Raw genomic sequence first — 26,119 nt, forward strand, 5'->3', positions numbered from 1 at the left:
ATAGGAGAAAAAAAAAAAGAAATCATGGAATCCTTATGTTTAATAAAATTTAATCTACATTTTTGACTCCTCAAAGTAGCTGTCTGTTGCAGTTATAACCACCACACACACTTGGGGCATTCTTTTTACAATGGAAATAAAATAACTTTCTTCTCATCACTGTTGCAGAAGTTCCCACAAATGTGTAGAAATTGTAGCAAGTCTTGTTAAGTCGTCAATTCTGGATCCAGCAAAAGAGCCCCCCTAACCCTCATGCTTTCTCCTCCATGTTTGACACTTGGAACCATCCTTTTGCCTACTCCACACTGTACAAATACCCTGTGTGATAAATTGAAGCCTACTTTAACCACTGTTGTCACGGGAGACGCCTATCATGCAAGCTGTTGACTCTCAGAAACTTGTCTTCTGATACTGTTGTGTATTTGGGTTTGACAGAATCTTCCTAGCAGAGTTTTTTTCCATTTTCCCAGTGCCTCTTGATATTGTAGGAAACTGTACTCACTGACACTGTGGCTTTCTTTTCATTCCCTTAAAGGAAATACCTACAGTTTTAAGGGCTACAATTATCTACATCCATTGTCTTTCAGTTACTTTAACCTCTAGCAGTTTACTGCTTACCTGTGGAATTTTTCAAGTTATCCAGGGCCAAGCAAATTCAATTATCAAAATGTTTTTTAGATAATTATGTCACCCTGCAACAGGTGTTCAGCTTCATTTTTTTTAAGAATTTCATCCCCCCACTACCCCAGTACCTGATTGGTGAAACATACAATAATAATCTCAAGTCTTTTCTCCCTCGCCCTTAATTCTCTGTTCATACACCATTGGTAATCAAAAAGAAACTTCTTAGTTTTCTGATTATTGTCATTAATTAATTAAATAAATAAACTAACCGATGTATCTAGAATAACAGAAAATAAGTTATTATTGAGTCATATGATTGCTATTTTGCGCTTCATATAATTACATTTGATCTTTTTAGAAAGCCCACCTTTTCTTTTTGAAGTATCGTGCCAAGACAATGCATTTCAGGTTGGTGGATTTCCCTGGCATTACATCATCACACCGAACAAGAAAAAAGACAAAGGGTGTTTTCACGTTCGATCCTTGGATGATCACAGTTTGGTAATTCTTCATCTCTGTATTTTTTACTTTAAATGAATAGAAATGTTTGCTAAATTGCATGAAAATAAAATAAACAATTTGTTACATTAATATTTACAGTTTTAAATCCACTTACTTATATTTAAAACAAAGCTTCTACATATATATATTTTGTACTTTTCTTTTTCCAATAAACCGCTCAGACGACCACCCATAAAAGAAGGCTGAACTAGTGGAAAGCATAATTTACAAAGTACAATCGCACTGCAGCATTGCGCTTGTACTTTGAATACTCATAATGTACTATCTCGCTGAATATCGTATGCACAGTACACTGTAAGGGCAAGTGCATGCGCACTTGATCCTATATGACCCGGACGCCATCTTTACTGTTCTTTCATATGACATAACCTGTTTATCGCAGCATTGATTTACTAATAGAATTCAGTTATTTATATTTTCTAAGGGAACTAAAAAGCAAACAAAAGCGAAATTGTATGCAATAGCTAAGTGAATGTTACATACTTACTATTGCTTAGCACTTGATTAGGAGAGAGGACAGAGGGAAACGGATACGTGCATGCGCTAACTGGACAACTATTTGAATGTGCATGTGAACCGCCATGATGTTTTTACCTAGGTAGAACATCATTATAGGGCCCGCATAATGAAGCCAATTGTGGGCTTGGCAAAATCAGCATTTTGGAGAACAAATTGCAGGAAAATTACTTGAAACATTTAATAGGTACCAATTGCAAATGTTTTATATAAAATGAGGTTTTAAAACAAGTTAAAATATTTTTTTAGTTTACTATCCCTTTAAGGATTAAAGTAAATGCAGGTAAAGAATAACTTAAATACATTCATCTATAGGTTTTCTTCATAGATCAACACCAACTCTACTGAGCAGATACAGTTTTCATTTATTTTTAAAATATTAAGCAGTGATCATCAATATTGAACTAAGCGCCCGCCTTATATCATTTCTGGGGGCGGCACGCAGCACAGTAGCTGGTGAAGCCACCTCCCTGAAATTAATTTTTGCAGGTTGGGATGTCTGATTAGGTTTAATATTATGCTAAACTACAAAAAGTAGTAAGAAGAGTATGCTGTGAGAAAGAGGCCAAAATGGGGTTTTGAGGGATGAAGACTTTTAAATTAGATACATCTAAAATAATAAAAAAAACTGTACAAAATGTGCTTTCTGAGGGACCAGAATACTATTGATACAGTGTGCAATAAGAAAGAAGACTTTAGCAAGTCACAAAATTTTTTATGAATTGCACATTGGTGATTATCACTTTAAGCGCACAATGCTTGTCTACGGGTCGCTGTTGCACTTTGGTGATGTTAGCACTCAGTACACACTGTGGGACATCATTTGTGTAGTAGCTATTCACAAAGGCCAATTCTTACTGAGACATTAGTGAGTAGTGCAATGGTTTTAATACAGGTTAAGGTTTCAGTTATTTACTAGACACAGAGACAATATTTCAGCAAATTATGTATTTCCATTAGACTACAGTAATATGTTACTAACAGATAGCTTAGAGACACAAGATGAAGGTTTAAATGCTACAGAAAGAAGAAATGGAAGGCTGCTGAGCATCAGTAAAACGGTTTATTTATTTCCAAGTATAAAAAATACACATAGAAGTGACCAAAGTGACCAAAGTCACAAGAAACAGGGAAGGAGACAGCAGTCTTACATGTTTCACGCACACTTGCGCTTAATCATAGATGCTGGGAACAAGTATGGACAGCTGCTTCATTTAAAGGGACAACACACCAATAGAAACATTCGTATAGTTAAGTCATGCAATCCTTGGTTATCAACTTATGCATTTAATTTGTAAAGTGTGTGTCCACATTTAATGATGCAGATCAGATAAAAACAAAATACAAAATACTTGTGAAGGGGGGACAAAATCTGGCACATGTGTGAAAGATATATATAACTATAATTTATAATGTGAAAATGTTCAAGTAAATAATATAAATATATATATATATCCTCAAATAAAATAGAAAATAAGAAACAAATGTATGTGTGATTGTCTACAAAGTATGGAACACCATGGAACCTGTGACATATTAACAAAGCATCACATTAGATTTGCAGGATAAATAAATGGTATTCATGTATCCTTTTCAAAAAATATGTATATATCTCAAATGAAATAAACAAACAAATCAAATATACAAATGCAAATGTCATAGGTATCATAGGTTGCTGCATATTGAAATTAACCCTTGATATAGAGATTCTAGTAATATTCCATTGGGTATCAAAGACTACAAACTACAAAAATATCTGCAATGCAGTTATTTGAGTATAGAGAAGGAGGGGGAGGGAAAAGAGTTATATAGAGAAAGGAATTTGAATAGAATAATTAAAAAATATATACTAAAATATATACTAATTTGAAGATATATGTATAGCTTTCAATATATTTCTCTCAATATGTTTAATAGTGTAAATTCCAGTTTAGTCAACAAAGTATCTCATATCCCACTCCAAATTGATACCCAGGGGAGACCTGGTCTTTAATTTATAAACCCAGAAAAGTTCTTTCCTATCCAGGATTTTGGATTTATCTCCCCCTCTAGGTGGGGTTCTTGCTAGGTCTATGATCTTAATTTTAATACTGGGTACATTGGTAAAGTGAAGGAGATTAAAGTGTTTCGCTACTGCCGAATCCTTATTAAAATTCTTTATATCTCTCAGATGTTCCCTAGCTCGGTCTCTAAGGGTTCTGGTCGACTGTCCCACATATTGGGCCCCACAAAGTTTACAATCCAATAAGTACACCATGTAGTCAGTAAGACATGTAGCATAAAAATCTATTTCAAAGGATTCACCTGTGACCTTGCTACTGAACCTATTGGTTAAACAATTCGGTTAAACAATTCGTGAGATGTGCCCTAAAATTACCTACACCCCTAAGCCAATTAGCATTAGATCTAATCTCATTTTTAACTAGGCTGGGGGAGAGTTTGGTAGCTAGTGTGGGTGGCTTTTTTGCAACAAATTTGCAGTCTTTAACATAAGGCTGTAAAACCTCATCACCCTTCAATAAGTGTAGATGCTTTTTAATGATACTACATATGGAATTGTATTGGGGTGAATACTGAGTTGAAAAAACAATACTCCTTTCATCCAAATAACTCTTCTGGTTACCCTTGGTATTGGCATGTCTTGTCCCTTCAGCTGTGTCATCAGTGTTAACTGTGTGCACTTTGTTTGGAGGTTTCCAATCCTTAATCTCCTCAAAAGTTTTATATAACCCTTCCTCATTGTATCCTCTGGCCTTTAGTCTAATGATAAGATCATTTGCACCTTCAATATATTTTTCTAAAGTGCTGGCATTCCGTCTTAACCTAATGAATTGGCTTCTAGGGATGGATTTAATTAGATGTTTGGGGTGGCATGATGTGGCATGAAGTAAGGTATTACCTGCCGTTTCTTTTCTATATGTAGTTGAAATGATCTTATGTGTGGTGGCGTCACCATGTAGGTTAAGATCTAGAAAATTTACCTCTTCGTGATGTACCTCCCCAGTAAATGTAAGATTGACATCATTATTATTCAATAGTGTCAAAAAATCATCAAACAAAAAATCCTCTTTTACAATAAAGATAAGGTCGTCTATATACCTCATGTACAACAGGATGCCGGACCTGAAAGGTTCCTGTATGTCATATAAGTGTTGGAGCTCCCACCTACCCACAAACAGATTAGCATATGAGGGGGCAAATTTCGCCCCCATAGCTGTTCCTTGGATCTGCAAGTAAAAAACAGAATCAAACATAAAGTAATTGTGGGTAAGTAGGAACTCAACAACCTCGACAATGAATTGTTTCGTCTCTATTTGATATGAAGTATTCTTATCCAAGAAAAATTCCAGAGCCCGGCATCCGTGCACATGAGGTATAGAGGAATATAAGGATGTAGCATCAATTGTAATCCACTTATAACCTGCCTGCCAAACAAAGTTACTCAATATATCCAAAAGGTGACCCGAATCCCTGGTATAGCTGTAAAGGTTGGTCACCAGGGGTTGTAATATACTATCAATCCATTCAGACATAGGCTCCAAAAGGGAGCCTATGCCTGAAATGATTGGTCTACCAGGTGGAGATAAGAGGCTCTTATGCGTTTTCGGGAGATAATGAAAAATGGGTGTGATAGGATGTGTGGGTAAGAAGCTCTTAGATTGATCAGCAGTGAAGATACCTAAAGCAACAGCTTCATCAAGAAGCTTGTTTAACTGTTTGGAAAAAATATGAATGGGATCAAAATCCAGTTTCCTATAGGTAATCACATCTGAAAGTTGCCTGTTGGCCTCTAACATATAGTCAGATTTTTTAAGAACGACAACATTGCCACCTTTATCTGAGTTGCGAATGACAATGCCGTCGTTCTCAACCAAGTCTCTTACGGCTGATCGCTCCTGATTGGTTAAATTTTGACTAGACCTGAAGCTGGAGGAATAACATTTTTCTTCCAGTTTCAGGACATCCTCCTCCACCCTTTTATGAAAGGTATTAAGGAAATTCCCCCTAAAATGTCTAGGATAGAAATTGGATTCATGCTTTTTTGGAATGGGTAAGTTCTCTAATGTAGTACTGGTGGTATTAGTATCAAAATTATCAATGGTTTCAATCAAGCAAATGTCTGAAAAGGAAAACATTTTATTCCAATCCACTTTTTCTTCAATGCTGTGAACCATAGGATTATAGACATCATAGGTAACTTTTTTCTCTGAATCATGAAAGAATCTTTTAAGGGTCAACTTTCGAACAAATTTGTTGAGTGTTCTAAAGGCAGAAAATGTATGCGTGGGAGCGAAACCTAGACCCTTTTTCAAGACTCTCTCATGATCCAGGGTGAGTTTTGTGTCAGATAAATTAATGACACTTAAAGTCATTTCTTTTTCTGTGTCTTGTGTTTCCTTGAACTGTTTTCTTTTCTTCCTTCTGGATCTTCGGGTCCGTTTCCTAAAGGGATATTCGGTTGGTTGCGTGTCTTTGGGCGAGCCGCCATCTCATTCTTATTTTTATCCTTCTTTGAAGAAACCTGTATAGAGAAGGGAAGAGAAGAGGGAAGGGGAGACACAGGAGCTGGTGCATCAAAAAAAAAACAGCTTACGTAGCATTCTAAGGCAAATACATATGTCGCATGTAGTTATAAGGAATAGGAACACACCCTAGCTAACCGATAAGCAATTCCTCAGAAGTTATGGTTTACCAGTTGTGTTGTCAAATTAGGAACAGTGCTGTTTTAACAACAAATAATTCTTAGTGTACAAACATCCATTTATTAAAATGGTATCTAATCCATAGAGCTCTAAATGATGCTATACTGCACAGCTAAATATCTCATTCTACTCATACTGGTTTGCTTTTTGCATGACTGAATCCATCAAATGGGATTATGAATCTTTGTTATGTCCATTTTCTCTATTTGACAATCTAGGCTGGAGTCCAAATGGAAATTAAAGGGACATTCCAGCCAGAATTGGAATCCGCATTTTAGTTTGAATAGAAGCATTTCTGCAACATACATATATTAGTAAAAATGCTTCTAATAGAAGCTATAACTGTTTCAAAGTATATTTAAGTATGCACTGTGCACCAGCATTTTAAACACAGCACTTGCTCAGGGAGCCTAAGGTGCTTGTACTATCTGGTAATGACTCAATTTGCTAATTGCTGAAATGATAAAAACCCCGCTGGTGCTTTGAGCAGCTGCAATATTTAAAATGCTGGTGCACTGAGACTATGCAGCAATGTTTCACATGAACGCACAGAGAAAAATGTTTACACTAAAACAGTGATAACTTTTACTAGAAGCATTTTTGCAAATACATGTATATTGCTAATATGTTTCTTTTCAAATATGTAATTCATTTCTGTGCATTTAAATTTTGACCGTAATGTCCCTTTAAGTTGCTGTATTTGAACGTTATTAGACAAGCTGTATTTAAAGTAATATTGCACTAAAATGCTCTGTATCTTTAATTTACTTTTCTTTTTTTTTTACTAACCTATAAAACTTTATTTACTGTTCCGGCAGTCGCAGAAAACTGCTGTAAGCCAACCAGCAGTTATAGTCACACTACTTTGCCTGTGATTTCTTGCTAAAATGCCCATTTAATAATTTGGCACATAGTCCTGACTGAGGCTGTGATAAAAGCATTGACTATGAAGCTTCGCCAGACTCTAAAATGTGTATATAAAAAAACAGATCATTCAATATCAAGAGGTGGTAAAGCCTGTGCTACTTTGATCTAAACACTACATCTTCAAAGGACTTGGTACTCAGAAGACAAACCACTCTGAATCAATAATGCAGTTTATCTTTGCTAAAATGCCTACATAAAGCTGTATTTCTTACTGGTTAGGAAAAAATATATTGTTAAAAACTGCTCTATCCCAGTAAATTGTAGCCTTTGTTGTGAATACAATCATATGCGCATACTTGTCCAAATTATACTGACACATAAGAATGCTACATTGTGGGGAGAGAATATTTATAACTTAAAGGGACACTGAACCCAAATTTTTTTATTTTATGATTCAAATAGAGCATGCAATTTTAAGCAACTTTCTAATTTACTCCTATTTTCAAAATTTTCTTCATTCTCTTGCTATCTTTATTTGAAAAGCAAGAATGTAATTTTAGAATCCGTCCACTTTTTGGTTCACAACCTGGGTTGTGCTTACTAATTGGTGGCTAAAAGCACCCACCAATAGACAAGTGCTGTCTAGGGTACTAAACCAAAAATTAGCTGGCTCCTTAGCTTAGATGCCTTCTTTTTCAAATAAAGATAGCAAGAGAAAGAAAAAAAAATTGATAATAGGAGTAAATTAGAAAGTTGCTTATAATTGCATGCTCTATCTGAATCTTGAAAGAAAAAATTTGGGTTTAGTATCCCTTTAATTATCAAAAAGTGAGCAACATACGTTGCCAAACGTAGCAAAGTTCAGGATTATTCTGTGTGCTAAGGGAGGCTGTCACCTTCGCAACATGCAGTGTTGTAGAAAGAAGATATATATATGTTTTAAATACAGTCCCCAAGAAACAAAACAGCGTATTTCTCCTTAGTTGCAGCACTGGTCTTAACATGCAGGCATAGTAGCGTATCCAAGAAAGACAATTGCGGCAATGGTAAGGCTTTAAATCCAACTGGATACTCAGAACCAGAAAGTGTTAACCGCATACACATTGAAATGGCCCAACTGTTTAGAGATATTCTCCCAGTCCCAACCTGACAGCTACTGTATAAGCAACAGCAATATAGCTCAGAGCCAAGTAAAAAGTACCTTATTTCCGGAGAAAAATAAAGTCAGGCCAAACAAACAGTTATGTAGACACGTTGCCATGCATGTATATGTACTCACAGTGCCAAAAATCCACAGTTTGCTAGGAAATGCTGTATTCAGAAAAGCCGGGTACAATCCCTGTAGTTTGATTCCGGGAAACACTGCTCAGCCTCTCACTACTGCACACGCCTCCTCCAACGCTGCGTAGTCATCAGGGTCAGCTGGAGCCCGTGTCGGCCAGGACGTGCTTACGGAAGTGGAATCCCAGTATTCCACAGTAAAATGTGTAAAAAAAAATATTATCCAATGCTCGTCCACGGTAAGAGATAGAGTCACTCAGAATCCAGAGGTAAAAATGATAAAAAATAATCTTTATTGTGAATACTCCAAGGGATAAAACATGTACAAAAACGATCTCAGCTAAGAGAACAGTTAGTGAAGTCTGACCGGTTTCGGCTCAACATGGCCGTAGTCATAGACACAATATGTGTCTATGACTACGGCCATGTTGAGCCGAAACCGGTCAGAAACCGGTCAGACTTCACTAACTGTTCTCTTAGCTGAGATCGTTTTTGTACATGTTTTATCCCTTGGAGTATTCACAATAAAGATTATTTTTTATCATTTTTACCTCTGGATTCTGAGTGACTCTATCTCTTACCGTGGACGAGCATTGGATAATATTTTTTTTTTACATATCCCTTTAATTGTATTACTTTGCTAGTAAATAATAAATAGAGTACAACAAAAATGAATCATTCATTCAATTTAGAGCTGTTATTTTTTGTGCGTTATGTCCATTTTTCTCAAAAAAGCAAAATCGATGAGCAAAAATCCTAGCATAAAAAGTAACTTTTATTGCTCCATAGCAAATAAAAATGTACAAATGGAAGGCACATGATGAAAATGTGAAAGTCAAACATCCTACGCGTTTCTGCTAATGCCATAGTCATGGCTTATCTATGTTTATACTATCTTGCTATTTAAAAAAGTTAAAGCAAGCCCATTGGATAATGGGTGATGACATCACACTCAATTTCTTAAAGTAATAGTATGGGCCAGATTACAAGTGGAGCGCACAATATCACTTTAGCTAAAGCGATATTTGTGCTCCACTTTGTAATACCAGTGGACGCTAATGTGCACTGGTATTACAAGTTTACAGCGCATTCGCATTGCTGGGAAGCATTGCGCTCATGAGAGCGCACTTTTTTAGGCTCCTATGGGAGCCTCGTTCTGATGTCATCACAGACAGCATCAGAACCTTGCGCAGGGAAAAGTTAAGTAACACAGTGATATACATATATATGTGTTAATATGTGTATATACATGTATAAGCATATACATATATATTTACATTGCGGTCTATGGGAACACACAGTTCCCATAGACCGCAATGTAAAGGCACATTTCAGTGCCGTTTTTTTTTTTTCAAACACGCCACTCTCACCAACTTTAAAGACTAGTGACGTTTTTTTTTTATTTGAAAGATGCTAAAAAATATTTAATAAAAAACTATATTGCCCTCCTATTTTGAGGGTATTTGGGGCACTTTTAGAAAATTAACCAGAGATCGGATCTCTGGTTAATTTTGGAGTGCTAATTGCCACCTAAATGGTTGCGGTAGCAATAACCAGCCACTTGTAAAGGCTGGTTATTTATTGTGCGCCCGCAAACGGGCAAACGGAGCGCAATAATTTAGCTCTCCACTTGTAATCTAGTCGTATATATTTGATAGGAAAATCTTTTATTGTCACAATGGATTATTCAAAAGGTTTAGACAAACGTATCAATAATGATAGCATTGTTTGTAACTATAAGGGAAGGCACAGGTATGTACAGTATATGTATGCACACATTAGCAAAAGTATATATTATTTACATTTTCACCCTAAAGAAAACCCTAGCAGTTTGTTTTGAGAATAATTATATATAACTTATACAAGGATAGTCCTACTGATAGTGCCTGTTGAGTAGAAAAAAATCTTAATTAGCAAATGGCATTGATACGGTTAACTGAATTATTATGCACTCCCAAAATAGTAAACTGAGAGCTAGAATGAACAGTTACTGGCATTTATCTTTATCAACTGAATGGAACTATAATTATTATTGTTTATTTTATGCAGCGCTACACAAAGGTACATTACAATCATAAGGCTACAATACAAACTTACAATGAGACATTATATATAACTACACACTGTACGTTACTAGACTCACATAGAGAAACATAAGCAAAAGGAGAGGAGCGCCCTGTCCTTAAGCACAATCGGATGTAGGTGCTCTTTATACCAAGGGAGCTACAGTTAAAGAGGCTCTCAAGCTTACAATCTAAAGGAGCTAAAAGATAGCAATTTAATGAATTCATTTATTTTAAAAATAGGTTTTCTCCCTGTAAAACACTGCGTACTGTGCTGATCTCTGAAACTATTCATTGTAAACAACTAGAAATCTGATCATAATTTGAATCCATTGTATTTTCTCTTAGTCATGTGGATGATGAAGTGTTGCTCAACCATGTTGTGTGTTCGTAGAAGCTGGATTTAAAGAAGAATGGGATCAGGAGCACAACAAGCATTATAACCAAGAAAGTCATTGTTGAACTGACTTCATAGTCTCCTAATTGCAGTTATCCCCTGTATATGATGATAATGCTGAGAAATGTTAAATATGGGCTTCACTTATCAAGCTATGGATGCAGCTCAGGAGCCCTTGAAGTGCAGCCGCTCTCAGCTTAGAGGTAGCGGATATAAAAGAAATCCTGGACTCATTCATCCTGATGTTTGACAAGCCCTGATCTCATGTGAGAGCAGGGGATGGGGCTGTGCAAGTGATTGTGCTTCAATTTTACTTCCATAACACATAAATCACCACTATCCATTGAAAGTATAGGCCTTGCTAAAAAAAATGTCGGCCATTCTAGCATTCTCTGGTAGAACTATTTTTCATTCACTTATCATACCATATTGTGCACGGTTCTTAATAGAGGGCCACAATATGTATAGTACACCCTGCACTATCAGCGCTACACTTGTAACCTAGGCCTATATTGGTACATTCACTCATAGAAGGCGTTTGGCAAAATAAATAGTCCCACACACCCAAATGCTGTATTCAAATTTCAATATTTTCTACTTTATTAATAATTAATTATTATGGTGGTCCATGAAAACCTAAAACCAGCCTCAGGTAGCACTTTCTTTTATCCTTTCTTTCTTTTTAAGATTATTTGATATAATCGAGGATGGATATAATTTCATGTCACAGTGGAAATACTTTGTTACCTGAAAAGCAATTTTTGTTTCAGGCCAAGAATGGTATATTAGACATGAAATGCTGCTCTTTGGAACCTGATTGGATACATTTTCATCCTGATGCATCTGAAAGAATAATTCATGTAGGACCTAATCAAATCAAGTAAGTTCTCACATAGGTTGAAGCTTAAGTGCTATTCAAATATTATTTATTATTGGGGGGAAAAAACACAAACAAATGTGCTTCATTTCATTTTCAAAAACAGAATTTATGTTTACCTGATAAATTACTTTCTCCAACGGTGTGTCCGGTCCACGGCGTCATCCTTACTTGTGGGATATTCTCTTCCCCAACAGGAAATGGCAAAGAGCCCAGCAAAGCTGGTCACATGATCCCTCCTAGGCTCCGCCTTCCCCAGTCATTCGACCGACGTAAAGGAGGAATATTTGCATAGGAGAAATCATATGGTACCGTGGTGACTGTAGTTAAAGAAAATAAATTATCAGACCTGATTAAAAAACCAGGGCGGGCCGTGGACCGGACACACCGTTGGAGAAAGTAATTTATCAGGTAAACATAAATTCTGTTTTCTCCAACATAGGTGTGTCCGGTCCACGGCGTCATCCTTACTTGTGGGAACCAATACCAAAGCTTTAGGACACGGATGAAGGGAGGGAGCAAATCAGGTCACCTAAATGGAAGGCACCACGGCTTGCAAAACCTTTCTCCCAAAAATAGCCTCAGAAGAAGCAAAAGTATCAAACTTGTAAAATTTGGTAAAAGTGTGCAGTGAAGACCAAGTCGCTGCCTTACATATCTGATCAACAGAAGCCTTGTTCTTGAAGGCCCATGTGGAAGCCACAGCCCTAGTGGAATGAGCTGTGATTCTTTCAGGAGGCTGCCGTCCGGCAGTCTCATAAGCCAATCTGATGATGCTTTTAATCCAAAAAGAGAGAGAGGTAGAAGTTGCTTTTTGACCTCTCCTTTCACCAGAATAAACAACAAACAAGGAAGATGTTTGTCTAAAATCCTTTGTAGCATCTAAATAGAATTTTAGAGCGCGAACAACATCCAAATTGTGCAACAAACGTTCCTTCTTTGAAACTGGATTCGGACACAAAGAAGGCACGATTATCTCCTGGTTAATGTTTTTGTTAGAAACAACTTTCGGAAGAAAACCAGGTTTAGTATGTAAAACCACCTTATCTGCATGGAACACCAGATAAGGAGGAGAACACTGCAGAGCAGATAATTCTGAAACTCTTCTAGCAGAAGAAATTGCAACCAAAAACAAAACTTTCCAAGATAATAACTTAATATCAACGGAATGTAAGGGTTCAAACGGAACCCCCTGAAGAACTGAAAGAACTAAATTGAGACTCCAAGGAGGAGTCAAAGGTTTGTAAACAGGCTTGATTCTAACCAGAGCCTGAACAAAGGCTTGAACATCTGGCACAGCTGCCAGCTTTTTGTGAAGTAACACAGACAAGGCAGAAATCTGTCCCTTCAAGGAACTTGCAGATAATCCTTTCTCCAATCCTTCTTGAAGAAAGGATAGAATCTTAGGAATTTTTACCTTGTCCCAAGGGAATCCTTTAGATTCACACCAACAGATATATTTTTTCCATATTTTGTGGTAAATTTTTCTAGTTACAGGCTTTCTGGCCTGAACAAGAGTATCAATAACAGAATCTGAGAACCCTCGCTTTGATAAGATCAAGCGTTCAATCTCCAAGCAGTCAGTTGGAGTGAAACCAGATTCGGATGTTCGAACGGACCCTGAACAAGAAGGTCTCGTCTCAAAGGTAGCTTCCATGGTGGAGCCGATGACATATTCACCAGGTCTGCATACCAAGTCCTGCGTGGCCACGCAGGAGCTATCAAGATCACCGATGCCCTCTCCTGATTGATCCTGGCTACCAGCCTGGGGATGAGAGGAAACGGCGGGAATACATAAGCTAGTTTGAAGGTCCAAGGTGCTACTAGTGCATCTACTAGAGTCGCCTTGGGATCCCTGGATCTGGACCCGTAGCAAGGAACCTTGAAGTTCTGACGAGAGGCCATCAGATCCATGTCTGGAATGCCCCACAGTTGAGTAATGTGGGCAAAGATTTCCGGATGGAGTTCCCACTCCCCCGGATGTAATGTCTGATTGAAACCGTATGAACTTGGCCTTTGCTAGCTGAGGCCAAGCCTTGAGAGCATTGAGTATCGCTCTCAGTTCCAGAATATTTATCGGTAGAAGAGATTCTTCCCGAGACCAAAGACCCTGAGCTTTCAGGGGTCCCCAGACCGCGCCCCAGCCCATCAGACTGGCGTCGGTCGTGACAATGACCCACTCTGGTCTGCGGAAGCTCATCCCCTGTGACAGGTTGTCCAGGGACAGCCACCAACGGAGTGAATCTCTGGTCCTCTGATTTACTTGTATCGTCGGAGACAAGTCTGTATAGTCCCCATTCCACTGACTGAGCATGCACAGTTGTAATGGTCTTAGATGAATGCGCGCAAAAGGAACTATGTCCATTGCCGCTACCATCAAACCTATTACTTCCATGCACTGCGCTATGGAAGGAAGAGGAACGGAATGAAGTATTTGACAAGAGTTTAGAAGTTTTGTTTTTCTGGCCTCTGTCAGAAAAATCCTCATTTCTAAGGAGTCTATTATTGTTCCCAAGAAGGGAACCCTCGTTGACGGAGATAGAGAACTCTTTTCTACGTTCACTTTCCATCCGTGAGATCTGAGAAAGGCCAGGACAATGTCCGTGTGAGCCTTTGCTAGAGGAAGGGACGACGCTTGAATCAGAATGTCGTCCAAGTAAGGTACTACTGCAATGCCCCTTGGTCTTAGCACCGCTAGAAGGGACCCTAGTACCTTTGTGAAAATCCTTGGAGCAGTGGCTAATCCGAACGGAAGTGCCACGAACTGGTAATGCTTGTCCAGGAATGCGAACCTTAGGAACCGATGATGTTCCCTGTGGATAGGAATATGTAGATACGCATCCTTTAAATCCACCGTGGTCATGAATTGACCTTCCTGGATGGAAGGAAGAATTGTTCGAATGGTTTCCATTTTGAACGATGGAACCTTGAGAAACTTGTTTAGGATCTTGAGATCTAAGATTGGTCTGAACGTTCCCTCTTTTTTGGGAACTACGAACAGATTGGAGTAGAACCCCATCCCTTGTTCTCCTAATGGAACAGGATGAATCACTCCCATTTTTAACAGGTCTTCTACACAATGTAAGAATGCCTGTTTTTTTATGTGGTCTGAAGACAATTGAGACCTGTGGAACCTCCCCCTTGGGGGAAGCCCTTTGAATTCCAGAAGATAACCTTGGGAGACTATTTCTAGCGCCCAAGGATCCAGAACATCTCTTGCCCAAGCCTGAGCGAAGAGAGAGAGTCTGCCCCCCACCAGATCCGGTCCCGGATCGGGGGCCAACATCTCATGCTGTCTTGGTAGCAGTGGCAGGTTTCTTGGCCTGCTTTCCCTTGTTCCAGCCTTGCATTGGTCTCCAGGCTGGCTTGGCTTGAGAAGTATTACCCTCTTGCTTAGAGGACGTAGCACTTGGGGCTGGTCCGTTTCTACGAAAGGGACGAAAATTAGGTTTATTTTTGGCCTTGAAAGACCTATCCTGAGGAAGGGCGTGGCCCTTGCCCCCAGTGATATCAGAGATAATTTCTTTCAAGTCAGGGCCAAACAGCGTTTTCCCCTTGAAAGGAATGTTAAGCAATTTGTTCTTGGAAGACGCATCCGCTGACCAAGATTTTAACCAAAGCGCTCTGCGCGCCACAATAGCAAACCCAGAATTTTTCGCCGCTAACCTAGCCAATTGCAAAGTGGCGTCTAGGGTGAAAGAATTAGCCAATTTGAGAGCACGGATTCTGTCCATAATCTCCTCATAAGAAGGAGAATTACTAGTGATCGCCTTTTCTAGCTCATCGAACCAGAAACACGCGGCTGTAGTGACAGGGACAATGCATGAAATTGGTTGTAGAAGGTAACCTTGCTGAACAAACATCTTTTTAAGCAAACCTTCTAATTTTTTATCCATAGGATCTTTGAAAGCACAACTATCTTCTATGGGTATAGTGGTGCGTTTGTTTAGAGTAGAAACCGCCCCCTCGACCTTGGGGACTGTCTGCCATAAGTCCTTTCTGGGGTCGACCATAGGAAACAATTTTTTAAATATGGGGGGAGGGATGAAAGGTATACCGGGCCTTTCCCATTCTTTATTTACAATGTCCGCCACCCGCTTGGGTATAGGAAAAGCTTCGGGGGGCCCCGGGACCTCTAGGAACTTGTCCATTTTACCTAGTTTCTCTGGGATGACCAAATTCTCACAATCATCCAGAGTGGATAACACCTCCTTAAGCAGAGCGCGGAGATGTTCCAACTTAAATTTAAATGTAATCACATCAGGTTCAGCTTGTTGAGAAATTTTCCCTGAATCTGAAATTTCTCCCTCAGACAAAACCTCCCTGGCCCCCTCAGACTGGTGTAGGGGCCCTTCAGAAACAATATCATCAGCGTCCTCATGCTCTTCAGTATTTTCTAAAAACAGAGCAGTCGCGCTTTCGCTGATAAGTGGGCATTTTGGCTAAAATGTTTTTGATAGAATTATCCATTACAGCCGTTAATTGTTGCATAGTAAGGAGTATTGGCGCGCTAGATGTACTAGGGGCCTCTTGTGTGGGCAAGACTGGTGTAGACGAAGGAGGGGATGATGCAGTACCATGCTTACTCCCCTCACTTGAGGAATCATCTTGGGCATCATTTTCTCTAAATTTTGTGTCACATAAATCACATCTATTTAAATGAGAAGGGACCTTGGCTTCCCCACATTCAGAACACAGTCTATCTGGCAGTTCAGACATGTTAAACAGGCATAAACTTGATAACAAAGTACAAAAAACGTTTTAAAATAAAACCGTTACTGTCACTTTAAATTTTAAACTGAACACACTTTATTACTGCAATTGCGAAAAAGTATGAAGGAATTGTTCAAAATTCACCAAAATTTCACCACAGTGTCTTAAAGCCTTAAAAGTATTGCACACCAAATTTGGAAGCTTTAACCCTTAAAATAACGGAACCGGAGCCGTTTTTATCTTTAACCCCTTTACAGTCCCTGGTATCTGCTTTGCTGAGACCCAACCAAGCCCAAAGGGGAATACGATACCAAATGACGCCTTCAGAAAGTCTTTTTTATGTATCAGAGCTCCTCACACATGCGACTGCATGTCATGCTTCTCAAAAACAAGTGCGCAATACCGGCGCGAAAATGAGGCTCTGCCTATGATTAGGGAAAGCCCCTAGAGAATAAGGTGTCTAAAACAGTGCCTGCCGATATTATTTTACAAAAATACCCATATTAAATGATTCCTCAAGGCTAAATATGTTATATATGAATCGATTTAGCCCAGAAAATGTCTACAGTCTTAACAAGCCCTTGTGAAGCCCTTATTTACTCTGTAATAAAAATGGCTTACCGGATCCCATAGGGAAAATGACAGCTTCCAGCATTACATCGTCTTGTTAGAATGTGTCATACCTCAAGCAGCAAAAGTCTGCTCACTGTTCCCCCAACTGAAGTTAATTCCTCTCAACAGTCCTGTGTGGAACAGCCATCGATTTTAGTAACGGTTGCTAAAATCATTTTCCTCTTACAAACAGAAATCTTCATCTCTTTTCTGTTTCAGAGTAAATAGTACATACCAGCACTATTTTAAAATAACAAACTCTTGATTGAATAATAAAAACTACAGTTAAACACTAAAAAACTCTAAGCCATCTCCGTGGAGATGTTGCCTGTACAACGGCAAAGAGAATGACTGGGGAAGGCGGAGCCTAGGAGGGATCATGTGACCAGCTTTGCTGGGCTCTTTGCCATTTCCTGTTGGGGAAGAGAATATCCCACAAGTAAGGATGACGCCGTGGACCGGACACACCTATGTTGGAGAAATATGTTTTATGTAGGACATTGTTTCTTAACATTTTTTAATAGGAATATCTTCAGAGGTCTAAAAATATTTCAGAAGTACCCCAAACACCTAACATTTAGAACCCTCTTAGGATAAAATACCATAATTTGCTATCATCACTTAATTTTCCAATGTATCCATGACATGTTTCAACAGTGCACTTGAATAATACTGGTATTGGAACCTCTGAAAGTAGTTATCCAAATAGAAATATAGATAGAGGTTAGACCCAAATACAATTAATACAATTAATTGTTTTAAAGGGACACTCTATATTGTGCAATCTGTTTCCTTGTAATGTGTTTCCATTGATTTGTTATACTAGGTTCAGATCATTTAAATGCATAGTCAATTGCAATTTTTTTGTATATTATTCTCTTTAAAACTGGTTTTGCTCATTGAAACCACCTGTAGGAAGACCAGACTAGCTTATTCTATCATTCTCTACACAGAAAGATTAAAGGGATAGGAAACCCCAAATATTTAATTATTCGGATCATAGAATATACAATTTTTAACAACTTACAAATGCACTTTTATTATCAAAAATGCTTCATTCTTGTTTTATCCTTTGTTGAAGGAACAGCACTGCATTACTGGAAGCTAGCTAAAACATCGAGGGCTAGATTACAAGTGGAGCGCTAAATGATTGTGCTCCCGGAAATGGACAAATTTGCACGTTTGCGGGAGCACAATATTTAACCAGCCATTACAAGTGGCTGGTTATTGCTACCGTGACCTCCCGATAGCAATTTGCTCTCCAAAAATTAACCAGAGATTAGATCTCTGGTTAATTTTCTAAAAGTGCCTCAAAAATAAATAACTGCACTAGGCAATTTTGGGGCTTTAAAGTTGGTGGGAATGGGGTGTTAGAAAAAGAAACGGCACTGAAAAGTGCCTTTACAATGTGGTCTATGGTAACTGTGTGTTCTCATAGACCACAATGTAAATATATATGTATATGCTTATATACAGATATATTTATGTCTTACACATAATCATATACATAAATATTTAAAAATGCTGCGACGACATCAGAAAGAGGCTCCCATAGGAGCCTATGGAAGCACGCTCTCCTGAGTGCATTACTTCCCAGCAATGTGATTGCGAGCGCACATTCGCATTGCGATTAACTTGTAATGCATGCAAGCAATATTAAGCGTTCCACTTGTAATCTGGCCCCTAGTAAGCTAATCATAAGAGACAAATGTGCGCAGGCACCAATCAGCAGATAGCTCCTATTAGTGCAGGATATGTGCGTATTCATTTTCAACAATTGATAACAAGAAAATAAAGCACATTTGAAAAAAAAAAGTGATTTAGTGTATTAAAATGACATGCTCAGATTCTTGCAAGTTTAATTTGGACTTTCCTATCCCTTTAATACTACATAGTGAAATTTTCATAATAGGTGGTGGTTTCGTTGAACAAAACCAACTATTTCAATTACTAAAATAAATTTAAAGGAGGTATTTCTAATAGTACTGCCCCTTCTAGCATCAAAATATATTACTATGATAATAATTACAATTTCTATTTAGAAATCTACTTAAACTTCCACAAATAAGTCAGTTTCTTCAAACTCAAAGTGGAGTGGCACATACTCTTTTTGTCTTATGTGTATTTCTTTAGACTGGTTCGATTCCCAGGGATTTGTCTCTTTATTCTAATAGGTCCTGTCTTAGGTAATGTGACCTAACCTTCTTGGGAATGGAAGGGCCTTCAAGACTTCAGTGAAGGTTTCTGCCATAGTGGCACAAATGATGGATCCCATTTGTACCCGAATATGTCACTAGTTTGAGTGTGGAGAAATTTTGAGTGCCTAGGGCAGCACAAAACCTAAATATCCCACTGAGTGAGAGTGAATGCATCAGATGTGCTATTTTTGAATGTGCCTGAACTATGGTATATCTTTGATTTAAATTTAATCATTTTAAGTATCGGTTAACAAATCACCAAACTTCTGAGATAGAAGTGGGATTTTGTGACTTGTTTCAATGTCAAATTTAAAGGAACACTAAACCCAATTTTTTTCTTTCATGATTCAGATAGAGCATGCAATTTTAAGCTACTTTCTAATTTACTCCTATTATCAATTTTTCTTCGTTCTTTTGTTATCTTTATTTAAAAAGCAGGAATGTGATCCATAGGAGCTGGCCCATTTCTTTCTAATGACACGGTGGTTCCACGGATTATCATAATTACTGTTGGGAATATCACTCCTGACCAGCAGGAGGAGGCAAAGCGCACCACAGCAAAGCTGTTAAATACCACTTCCCTACCCACAATCCCCAGTCATTCTTTTTGCCTGTAAATAGTTGCAAGGAGGTGGTAAAGTTAGGTGTCTGAAAGAATTTCTTCAATCAAGAGTTTGTTATTTTCAAAGCAGAGCAGGTTGTTCTGATCTTTGCTGGGGTCTAGCCGTAGTCCATAGGGCAGCTATGCAGGGCACTGGGAAGTTATTTTTTATTTATTTATTCATTGGCTCAGTGGTGTGTTCCCGTTTTATTCTGCTTCACTTTGGTGTGTGGCTTCTCTTGGCGGCTGTTTTCTCCATAGTAGGAGTAATGCCGGCCGGGAGGTTTGGTAAGGTACGCCCACGATGGGCGGGGCTTGCGGAGGCGGCAAAAGTTTGCTCGCTTTTCCTCCTGTTACTTCCGGATTGCCGGAATGGTTTCAGTGCGTCTCTGTGGTTCGTGTGAGCGCGGTTTTGCTGCTGGGCGAGATTGAGTCCGGATTGTTTCTTGTAGTTCCGTTTTTTGGCTAGCAGGACAGGTTGACACCTCAGCAAGCTTTCTGAGGTGTAGAGGTTGCCATTCATCTTTTTATTTTGCTTAAAATTTTATTCTAATAATAAAAGCGTTACTTTAACATTTAAAGGGACAGTAACTTTTTTTGGATTCTAACTTTTAAGGGGTTTAAAAGTTTGTTTAAGGGTTTTATTTTATTTTTGGGCTAATTTTGAGTGAAGATGGGCCAAGAGGCCCTGCAGGATATTGCTTGTATATTGTGTATTGAGAGAACAATTCATTACAGGGATAGACTTTTTGAATCTGAGCCATCATTGTCTAAGGCGAATGCTGTTCAGGATTCTCCTGTTCAAGCTATGCCGCAAGCTTTCTTCTCAAGTGTCCCAAACCTTATTGTCTTCACATGCAGTGCCCTGCGTTTCCTCTCATACTCCGGTTGGAGTTACATTGCAAGACATGGCTACCCACATATCCTCGACAGTATCTGATGCTCTGTCTGCTTTTCCTATGCTGCAGGGGAAGCGTAAAAGGAAATATAGGGAGTCAGTGAGTAAGGTTTCTGATTCAGTTGCGACTATGTCAAATGTTTCTTCCCATTAGTCTAAGGAGGAAGATATTTCTGTAGTGTCTGAGGGTGAAGTCTCAGATTCTGACAGTGTAATTCCTTCTTCTGATGCTGAAGTTGTATCCTTCAGGTTTAAACTAGAGCACATCCATTTGTTGCTTAAGGAGGTTTTGGCTACTTTGGACGACTCTGACACGATGGTCATAGTGACTCCTAAGAAGTCTAGCAAGCTGAATAAGTACTTTAACGTACCTTCTGCAGTAGAGGTATTTCCTGTTCCAGACCGTGCTTCAGACATTATTGCACGGGAGTGGGAGAAGCCTGGGATTCCCTTTTCCCCTTCTCCAATTTTCAAGAAGATGTTTCCAATTGCTGATTCTATCAAGGAGTCTTGGCAGATGGTTCCCAAGGTGGAAGCAGCAATTTTCACCTTGGCTAAGAGAACCACTATTCCTATTGAGGATAGCTGTTCCTTTAAGGATCCTATGGATAAGAAGTTGGAGGCGTTACTTAAGAGGATGTATGTTCACCAGGGTTTACAATGGTAGCCTGCGGTGTGCATTGCTACCGTCACCAGTGCGGCAACATATTAGTTTGATGCGTTGTCTGATTCTATTCAGACTGATACTCCTCTTGAGGAGATCCAGGATAGGATTAAGGCTTTTAAGTTGGCCAATTCCTTTATTACGGATGCTTCCTTACAGGTCATCAAATTGGGAGCAAAGATTTCTCTTGTAAAGGTGTATCCAGCCCACGTCTTCATCCATTACTTGTGGGATATTCTCCTTCCCAACAGGAAGCTGCAAGAGGACACCCACAGCAGAGCTGTCTATATCGCTCCTCCCCCAACTGCCACCCCTAGTCATTCTCTTGCAGCTCTCGACAAGAAAGGAAGTATCAAGAGAGATGTGGTGAATTAGTGTAGTTTTTACCTTCAATCAAAAGTTTGTTATTTTTAAACGGTACCGGCGTTGTACTGTTTTACTCTCAGGCAGAGATTAGAAGAAGAATCTGCTTGGAGGTTGATGATCTTAGTGGTTTGTAACTAAGGTCCATTGCTGTTCTCACACATAACTGAAGAGTATGGAAAGAAAACTTCAGTTGGGGGGACGGTCTGCAGATTGCCTGCTTTGAGGTATGTTCAGTATATTTTTTTCTAGAGAGATGATAAGGTCTAGAAAATGCTGACAGTGCCTGGTATATTTAAGGTAAGCCGATACAGTGATTTAACAACAACTGGGATCATGCTTGCAAATAAGGTTAATATTCATGTTAATACTTATATTACTTAGTGTAAAAACGTTTGCATGATTTATAAAAATAAAAATGTTTTTTCTCTGAGGGTGATAAATCTTTATTTGGGGCCTCGTTTTCCACATGGCTTGTTAGATTACTCCTAGGAGTACTTTTTTAAGGCCCTCTGACTTTGAGTGCATGGTAGGGAGGGGCCTATTTTCAAGCTCTAAATGTGCAGTTGATTTTCAGTCTGAGACATCCAGCTTCCCTGAAGGAGTCCTCTGGCTTATAGGACCTCTATAGATGGTTTTGTTCCTGTAAAAATCGTTTTTAAGGGCAGGTAGGAGCCACAGCACAGCTGTGGCAGTGTGTTTGACTGTTTGTTAACAGTTTTAATGTTTTTCTAATTCGTTTTTGGGCCTGAGGGGTTAATCATCCATTTGCAAGTGGGTGCAATGCTGCTTTAGTCCCTTATACACACTGTCAAAATTTCGTAGAGTTTACTACTTTTTATCACTGTTTTGCAGTTTATGTGGTAGTTTTTTTCTCTTAAAGGCACAGTACCGTTTTTATATTATTGCTTTTTTCACATTTATTTAAGTGTTTTCCAAGCTTGCTGGTCTCATTACTAGTCTGTTAAACATGTCTGACATAGAGGAAACTCCTTGTTCATTATGTTTAGAAGCCATTGTGGAACCCCCTCTTAGAATATGTACCAAATGCACTGACCTTTCTATAAGTTATAAAGATCATATTATGGCTTTTAAAGATTTATCGTCTGGTTTCTGAGACTGACAAAAGGGAGGTTATGCCATCTAGCTCTCCCCACGTGTCAGAACCTATAACTCCCGCTCAAGGGGCGCCAAGTACATCTAGCTCGTCCAATGCGTTTACCTTACAAGACATGGCGGCAGTTATGAATCATACCCTCACAGAGGTATTGTCCAAACTGCCAGGGTTACAAGGAAAGTGAGACAGCTCTGGGGCTAGAACAAATACAGAGCTCTCTGACGCTTTAGTAGCTATGTCTGATATACCCTCACAATGTGCAGAAGTTGAAGCAGGAGAGCTTCTATCTGTGGGTGACTTCTCTGATTCAGGGAAGGCGTTACTTCAGTCTGACTCTGAAATGACAGCATTTAAATTTAAGCTTGAACACCTCCGCGTGTTGCTCAGGGAGGTTTTAGGGACTCTGGATGACTGTGACACCATTGTAGTCCCAGAGAAATTGTGTAAAATGGACAAATACTTTGCAGTGCCTGTTTGCACTGACGTTTTTCCAATCCCTAAGAGGTTTTCAGAAATTAATACTAAGGAATGGGATAGACCAGGTGTACCGTTCTCTCCCCCTCCTGCTTTTAAAAAGATGTTTCCTATAGATGCCGCTACACGGGACTCGTGGCAGACGGTCCCTAAGGTGGAGGGAGCAGTCTCTACCCTAGCTAAGCGTACAACTATTCCTTTTAGAGGACAGTTTTGCTTTCCTAGATCCTATGGATAAAAAATTAGAGGGTTTCTTAAGAAAATCTTTATACAACAAGGTTTTATTCTCCAGCCTCTTGCATGCATTGCCCCAGTCACTGCTGCAGCGGCTTTCTGGTTCGAGTCTCTGGAGGAGGCTCTACAGGTAGAAACCCTGTTGGATGATATCCTTGACAGGCTTAAAGCTCTTAAATTAGCCAATTCATTTTTTTCTGACGCCGTTTTTCATTTAACCAAGCTAACGGCTAAAAATTCAGGTTTTGCCATTCAGACGCGTAGGGCGCTATGGCTTAAATCCTGGTCAGCTGATGTCACTTCAAAGTCTAAACTTCTCAATATCCCCTTCAAAGGGCAGACCCTATTTGGGCCTGGACTGAAGGAGATCATTTTTGATATTACTGGACGAAAAGGCCACGCCCTTCCCCAGGATAGGTCCAACAAGTTAAGGACCAAACAGACTAATTTTCGTTCCTTTCGAAACTTCAAGAGTGGCGCAGCTTCATCTTCCTCTTCTACAAAACAAGAGGGAAATGTTGCCCAGTCCAAGCCTGTCTGGAGACCTAACCAGGCTTGGAACAAGGGGAAACAGGCCAAAAAGCCTGCTGCTGCCTCTAAGACAGCATGAAGGAGTAGCCCCTGATCCGGGACCGGATCTAGTAGGGGGCAGACTTTCTCTCTTCGCCCAGGCTTGGGCAAGAGATGTCCAGGATCCCTGGGCTCTGGAGATTGTTTCCCAGGGATATCTTATGGATTTCAAAGCTTCATCTCCAAAGGGGAGATTTCATCTCTCACAATTATCTGCAAACCAGATAAAGAGAGAGGCATTCTTACATTGCGTTCAAGACCTACTTGTTATGGGAGTGATCCACCCAGTTCCAAAGGAGGAACAGGGGCAGGGTTTCTATTCAAATCTGTTTATAGTTCCCAAGAAAGAGGGAACTTTCAGACCAATCTTGGATCTCAAGATCCTAAACAAATTAACCATCCTACCTATGATCCAGGAGGGTCAATATATGACTAACGTGGATTTAAAGGATGCTTATCTACACATTCCGATACACAGGAATCATCATCAGTTTCTCAGGTTTGCCTTCCTAGACAGGCATTACCAGTTTGTGGCTCTTCCCTTCGGGTTAGCCACAGCACCAAGAATCTTTACGAAGGTTCTAGGGTCCTTTCTGGCGGTTCTAAGGCCACGGGGTATAGCAGTGGCCCCTTACCTAGACGACATCCTGATACAGGCGTCGACTTTTCAAATCACCAGGTCCCATACGGACATTGTTCTGGCATTCCTGAGGTCTCACGGGTGGAAGGTGAACGAAGGAAAGAGTTCTCTTTCCCTTCTCACAAGAGTTTCCTTCCTAGGAACTCTGATAGACTCAGTAGAAATGAAGATTTATCTGACAGAGGTCAGGTTGTCAAAACTTCTAACTTCCTGCCGTGCTCTTCCCATCCGTCAGTGGCTCAGTGTATGGAGGTAATCGGATTAATGGTAGCGGCAATGGACATAGTTCCGTTTGCCCGCCTACATCTCAGACCACTGCAACTTTGCATGCTCAATCAGTGGAATGGGGATTACACATATTTGTCCCCTCTACTAAATCTGGATCAAGAGACCAGGGATTCTCTTCTCTGGTGGCTATCTTGGGTCCATCTGTCCATTGGAATGAGTTTCCGCAGGCCAGAATGGACTATAGTAATGACAGATGCCAGCCTTCTGGGCTGGGGTGCAGTCTGGAACTCCCTGAAGGCTCAGGGCTCGTGGACTCAGGAGGAGGCCCTCCTTCCGATAAATATTCTGGAATTAAGAGTGATATTCAATGCTCTTCAGGCTTGGCCTCAGCTAGCTGCGGTCAGGTTCATCAGATTTCAGTCGGACAACATCACGACTGTAGCCTATATCAACCATCAGGGGGGAACAAGGAGCCCCCTGGCAATGTTGGAGGTTTCAAAGATAATTCTATGGGCAGAGGTTCACTCTTGCCATCTCTGAGCTATCCATATCCCAGGAGTAGAGAACTGGGAGGCGGATTTTCTAAGTCGGCAGACTTTTCATCTGGGGGAGTGAGAGCTCCATCCGGATGTATTTGCCCAGTTGATTCAACTATGGGGCAAACCAGAACTGGATCTCATGGCGTCTCGTCAGAACGCCAAGCTTCCTTGTTACGGGTCCAGGTCCAGGGATCCCAAGGCAGCGCTGATAGATGCTCTAGCAGCGCCCTGGTCCTTCAGCCTGGCTTATGTGTTTCCACCGTTTCCTCTGCTCCCTCGTCTGATTGCCAAGATCAAGCAGGAGAGAGCTTTGGTGATCTTGATAGCCCCTGCGTGGCCATGCAGGACTTGGTATGCAGATCTGGTGTACAAGTCATCTTTTCCACCATGGACTCTGCCGCTATGGCAGGACCTTCTA

General features: G+C 39.7%; 1 protein-coding gene across 2 annotated transcripts in view; it reads left to right on the top strand.

The window, feature by feature from the left end:
• The window catches only part of DCAF17 (DDB1 and CUL4 associated factor 17), a 250,177-nt gene that overhangs the window by 123,259 nt on the left and 100,799 nt on the right, over window positions 1-26,119 (top strand). For both annotated transcript variants that reach the window (XM_053698428.1, XM_053698427.1), the window contains exons 10-11: window positions 983-1,125; window positions 11,744-11,853. In XM_053698428.1, coding sequence (XP_053554403.1) covers window positions 983-1,125; window positions 11,744-11,853 — 253 coding nt within the window. The remainder of the gene's footprint in view (window positions 1-982; window positions 1,126-11,743; window positions 11,854-26,119) is intronic.

The sequence above is a fragment of the Bombina bombina genome, chromosome 1 (assembly GCF_027579735.1).
Source record: "Bombina bombina isolate aBomBom1 chromosome 1, aBomBom1.pri, whole genome shotgun sequence".
Classification (NCBI taxonomy): Eukaryota; Metazoa; Chordata; class Amphibia; order Anura; family Bombinatoridae; genus Bombina; species Bombina bombina.